Source organism: Myotis davidii, unplaced genomic scaffold (assembly GCF_000327345.1).
Source record: "Myotis davidii unplaced genomic scaffold, ASM32734v1 scaffold902, whole genome shotgun sequence".
NCBI lineage: Eukaryota > Metazoa > Chordata > Mammalia > Chiroptera > Vespertilionidae > Myotis > Myotis davidii.
Window position 1 is genome coordinate 3,847,189 of NW_006293951.1, and position 5,714 is coordinate 3,852,902.

General features: G+C 43.9%; 1 protein-coding gene across 1 annotated transcript in view; it reads right to left on the reverse strand.

The window, feature by feature from the left end:
* Positions 1–5,714, reverse strand: part of LOC102775153 (THO complex subunit 4D-like) — a 54,969-nt gene that overhangs the window by 501 nt on the left and 48,754 nt on the right. The window contains exons 2-4 of the mRNA XM_006767847.1: positions 1,984–2,101; positions 674–867; positions 5–278 (exon numbers count right to left, since the gene is read on the reverse strand). Coding sequence (XP_006767910.1) covers positions 5–278; positions 674–867; positions 1,984–2,101 — 586 coding nt within the window. The remainder of the gene's footprint in view (positions 1–4; positions 279–673; positions 868–1,983; positions 2,102–5,714) is intronic.

The window sequence follows — 5,714 nt, forward strand, 5'->3', positions numbered from 1 at the left end:
CCACTGAAGCCTCCAGACCCTCGGTTCCCAGTCCTCCCGCCGCTGTGGACACCGGGTCCCGGCCTGCGCCGCGTGTCTGCCTGTGAGGTGAGGAGCTGGATGTCCATGGGGCGGCCGTCCAAGGGGACGCCGTGGTACCGCTGCCTGGCGGCCAGGGCGTCCGCCTTCCGCTCGAAGTGCACGTGGGCGGTGCCCAGGCTGCGGCCAGAGCGGCCGTAGTGCAGGCCGGCCCTCCTCAGGGCCCCGCAGTCCGCAAACAGCTCCTGGATGTCCGCGTTCTTTGCCCCTCACAGTGGGATCTTGCATCTACTTCTGTTTATTTAAATAATGCTGTTCTCAAATCAGGGAAGTTTTCTGACATTGTTTCTTTGAATATGTTTTCTAGCCCTTGCTCTTCTTCTTGTCCTTCTGGCACCCCTATTATACGTATGTTACTTCATTTGTGTTGTCCCAAAGTTCCCTTAGGCTCTCCTCCTGTCTTTTAATTTTTTTCTCCAATTGTGAATGGAACCACAAAAGACCCTGAATAGCCAAAGCAATCATGAGAAAAACGAATGAAGATGGAGGTATCCTGCTACCTGATTTCAAGTTATACTACAGAGCTACAATAATCAAAACAGCATGGTATTGGCAGAGAAATAGACACACATATCAATGGAACATAATAGAGAACCCAGCTATAAAAGTCCGACACCGCGAAGTCCAGGTTGGACACCAGCAGTTTGCCTCCCGTCTCCACGCCGGCGCCCCCGCCGATGCCGCCGTCGAAAAGGTCGTGTGGCCACCGGTCGGGAAGCTGTCTGGGCCGGCTGTAGGGCGCCGGCCGGTTCCTGCCTCGGCCGCCGGCCGCTGGCTCTGGTTCATCTTCTGCCACCGAAATGCAAATTGCTCAGCACCAGGGCTGCATCATATGTCCCCAGATGCACCACCTGAAATGCGAGAGAGGGAAGCTTCACCTGGGAGTGAGAGGACAGCTTCTCCGGTTTCGCTCTCGCTGATGTGAAGGCGAGGCCCCCATCACCTCTTTCTCACCCAGATGCACAGCGTGGCCCGTGAGAGGTTCCGCCACTACAATTGTCCAGGTGGGGAGACTGACTCCCGGCGCTGCCCTCTCCCCTTCTTCCCAGAATCCTCTGCCCCATCTGTTTTGCTTCATTCCCAAGAGCTCTTCTGAGCTAGAGAGAGCTGCTGACACAGATGACAAGCCAAAATGAAAGAACAGCCAAGTCTTACACTTACACTGGGCGGCCAACAGGCTGAGCGAGAGAAAGCGCCAGCTCCCCCTTGCTGCTGTTCCCTATGGGAAGGCTTGCTGGTCCGGGTGGGTGGGCCAGTGGCAGTCTCACTGCTAAGGAAGCCAGAACAAAAGTCTCCGGCCCTTTAATGGGGTAGGGGAGGAGGGGAAGGCTAGGAGTGGGCAGGGATGGAGTACTGAGTCAGAGTGGAGAAAAATGGACAAAAGATAGCTCTTACTAGATAGAGCCAAAGTATTCAGCCCTCTTGACTGGAAAAGTCATCGAGTGTAGTTCTCTGGAAAAAACAAGAGGTGGGGGGAGGAAGAAGCAAGATTATTTACTAGTAAAAGATCAGAAAGAAAAGAAAAAAGACAAGTCTAAGAAATAGAAAATAATATTTAAAGTGAAACTTTGGTATTGACATTTGAGTAGAACAGAAAAATAAGTCCATTAAGTTCTAGTGGGTATTTAGTTCACACCAGCTGGTTTGTGCTTGCTGTGTACTAACTGCTTCCTGGTCCATATGGTTCTATTTGTGATCAGTCAAATCATGGTGCCTCTTACTATTACAGCTTTTATTTATAGAAAAACAAGGGAATGCTGATATTCAACATCCAGATACAGAAAGCAGACTACAGACTGCGAATTTCACTTTTAAACATCCATGCCATGGTCTTCAAAGAGTTCAATGAAAAGAAAGGTTTTAAATCATTTCGGAGAGAAGAAATACAGAAAGAGAAAACACAACGGGGACCCCAGTCCACATGGAAGTGGGTTATTTCTTCTATCCTGATGGGCTGGGTTTCTTCCACGTTCACCCAGATCTGGGCTTGACCTGGATTTAGTTTCCCAGCGACTTCATAGCTCTAAATACATAAGAACTATCATCAGATGAGGAGATGAGAAGCCGTCTTTAACACTAGAGGGCTGTATAAACCACTCTCTTCACAAACAAGCATTTAAATGGTTAATACAATAATTATCAGTATTATTTACTATTATTTAAATAGTAGAAAACCAGTCTGTGCCATGCCCATGCCCAGCACAAGCTTTTGATTCTACAGTGTAGGAAGCTGGAATGTGTAATTTCCCTGCAGAGCTAATCTTGTGGGCTCAAAGAGACTGAGACGCCTGCAGGGAATTCTGGGGATTTCTATTATAGTGCACTGTTTCCTGCTGGCCTTGACCTGTAAGAAAACTGTGGTTTTCAGCTATTCTAAAAACTGCTTATAATGGAGTTGGTAAGAAAAACTTTTTCCTTCCAATTTTTTTTTATTGTGATAAAATACACTTAACATAAAATTTACCAAATTAACCATTTTAAGCATACAGTTCAGTAGTATAAATACTTTTATATTGTTGTGCTATCATTTCTCACCTCTCCCCATCCCTTCACAACCACCATTTCACTTTCTGTATCTATGAATTTGACTCGTCGGGTCACATTTTAGCTGTTAGTATTAACTTAATGATTTACTCTCTGTATTTTTTCTTCCATATAATGATCATTTGATTCATTGGTCAATCAGCAGATACCTTTATTTTAAGGCAACGTCTTTATAATTTTAGTAACATACAACACATATATTTATAGTTTATGACAAAGTTATGTTAGTAATAAGAAATTAAGAAGACTGGTATTGAAAATGTTTACCAGATAAAAGAACATGCAGATAATTTCTACCTCAAATTTGACATTATCATTGCTATTGAGGGTTCACATCAAATTAATTTCTCCAACTATCTTTGTACTTGATTTTCAATATTTTAAGTCATTTTTTCATTTTTATCCACAATTATATCACCTGGAATTTGATCCAAAATACAACTGGTGTGATCTTCAGATCTTCAGATATCACAGATTCCAACTACGGGATTTGCCTAATGAAAGAAAAACACAAGGTGTGTCTGACTGCAAATGATCAATGAGCAGACTGTATACCTTTTATTTTTGTGCTGTAAATATTAAACCCCTATCAGATGCAAAATGCAGTGTCATAAATATAGAAAGAAGCAGTCGTTCTCCTCAAAGAACTTCCAATCTAGTAGGAGACATAAAATGTACTCAAAGAGACCTAGCACCACAATTCAATAGATTGACTTTCAAATTACTGGCATGGGCAGTAAGTGGTTGAAGAGTCCAGAAGAAGCAAGGAAAGAGTAGCTGCACTGGTCAGGGAAAGCCTCCCAAGAGAGGAAGGAGCAGGATCCATCTTCGTGGATGGGTGCAATGAAGTCAGGGTGTGGTGGGCTATTGAAAGGACATGTGCAGGCACAGAGGTAGAAATGCCCAATGCATATGTAGGGATCAGTCAAGCTGAAAAGGGAGACTTTCATAGGCAAACAAAGAGAAAGCTGACTAGGGGGTCCTTTGGGATCCTGAATAATAAACTGAAAACAAAGTTAAACTATCATGTCAATTAACGATAAGATTCATCAGACAAGCATGCCAATGAAGTTAGATTTTACTTTATGCTTAAAGATCAGGGTATTGATATTCATTCATAAACTTATTGCCTCGACTCAATTAAATGTTTCTTCCAGAACTTTGTCAGGGAGATTTTGCTTTTTTAGCGAGTTACTGTTTGTGAACAAAAGCTCAGGAGTTGCAAATTAAGACAGAATGAAAGCATAGTAAGTAAAACCTGCTAAAACAATCAACGCATACTTCTTATTCTTATGTATTAGCTGGCATGGTATGTCAGATAGCACAGTGGGGTGAGAATCAAAACACTCACATTCTTCATTCTTCTTGACTTTCTCATGGAGAAATCACCTGGCCCTGACAGAACAATTTCCCTGTACTCTTAGGTTTCCCATTTACAGATTGGCGACAGGGAGGTCATGTGATAGAGTTGAAAGAAAACAAGATTTGGGGTTGGATGTTTTGCTCTGATCCATGTCCATCAGGACCCTCCAACAGCCTCCTCACAGGTCCCTTTTGCCCACTCTGCAGCCAGCATTCCCTGCCCCTCCCTCCTGTAGCCAGAGATCCCTTCAAAGCACAAATCTGACTGTCGATCTTCTTAAAATCTCAAAGATTCTCCCAGCAACTTCTGCAGCCTCATCTCATATTATGTCCTGTTCGATCACGCTTATTCTTCAGACAGGCTACCCACTGCTGCCGCAGGGCCTTTGTGTGCACTATTTTGTTGCCTCTTTTCCCTAAATTTCTATTCATCACCCAGCCTAACCTCCATATCACTCCACTAGAACAGCTGACCTCTCACACCACTCCAGTCCCCTGATGATATGCTCCTTAGGGACGCTGCCACCCTTAATGACATCAGAGAGCAGGGCTATAACTCTACATTGGTTTTGTGATGACTTGTTCAACATCTATTTCCTTCTCTGGACTGTAGGCTCCATGAAGACACAGGCAGTATTTTTTTTAAAATTCTTATTATGCAATTCTTGGTACCCACACAGTGTCTAGTACATAACAGACCTTCAAAAATGTTTGTTGAGTTTGTGAATTTATTGCTTGCGTGGCTTTTACAATTGAGACAAGTAATAACAGCTTCTACCATAGGTGGTTCGCCTGCTTTGAAGGATTGTAATCAAGATTAAATGTATCAACATGAGGATGGCAAGCCACATTGTGCTCAAATGGTAGTCTTTATTTATTATAGAGATCACCGAGGACAAGATGAGATAATGCTACATAAAATCCTCAGCTCGGCGGTGAGCTGGAAGTGATACCTCAAATGGAAATCTAAGATTGAAAGTTTATCTGTGAAAAGCTTCCATAAGAGAGAATAATTTGCCAATTGACAATATTCAAGATTGTGCAGTGTTTTCAATGTGCAAATTCATGAATTATTTATGTCACTTATTTTTCTAATTTTGAGTTCAAACACACTGCCCAGAGTGGCTTTCTTATCGTGGTGCTCACTTGTGCTGCCTGTAGATTGCCTGTAGCATTCGAGGCACCCAGGGTCCTCTGGCACAGTGTGATTGAGCGTCTTTCAGCTTTTGCCTGACCCATCATGGCCAAAACCTGAGCCTGCAAAACCACACTGACCTTGGCTTAGAAGACACTTTGTTATTACCTCACCAAATAAAGTGTCCCTGAAGAGAGGCATTGGGAAAATGCCTTAGGTGCACTATATTACACTATAATATATATATATATATTATATATGCATATACTAACTATCCTATATCATAAAAGCCTAATATGCTAAGTGTCTGACCAACTGTTGGACCAGTTGCTATGATGTGCACTGACCACCAGGGGACAGATCCTCTAACTGGTAGGTTAGCTTGCTGCTGGGGTCTGGCCGATTGGGACTGGGTGAGACAGGCCAGACATGCCCTAGAGCCCTCCCATGTCCCTCCCTGGCCCCTATGGTGCATTGGTGGGGTCCCTTGGCCTGTCCTGTGGGGATTGGGCTGAAACCGGCTCTCCGACATCCCTTGAGGGGTCCTGGATTATGAGGGAGAGCAGGCCAGGCTGAGAGACCCCACTGGTGCATG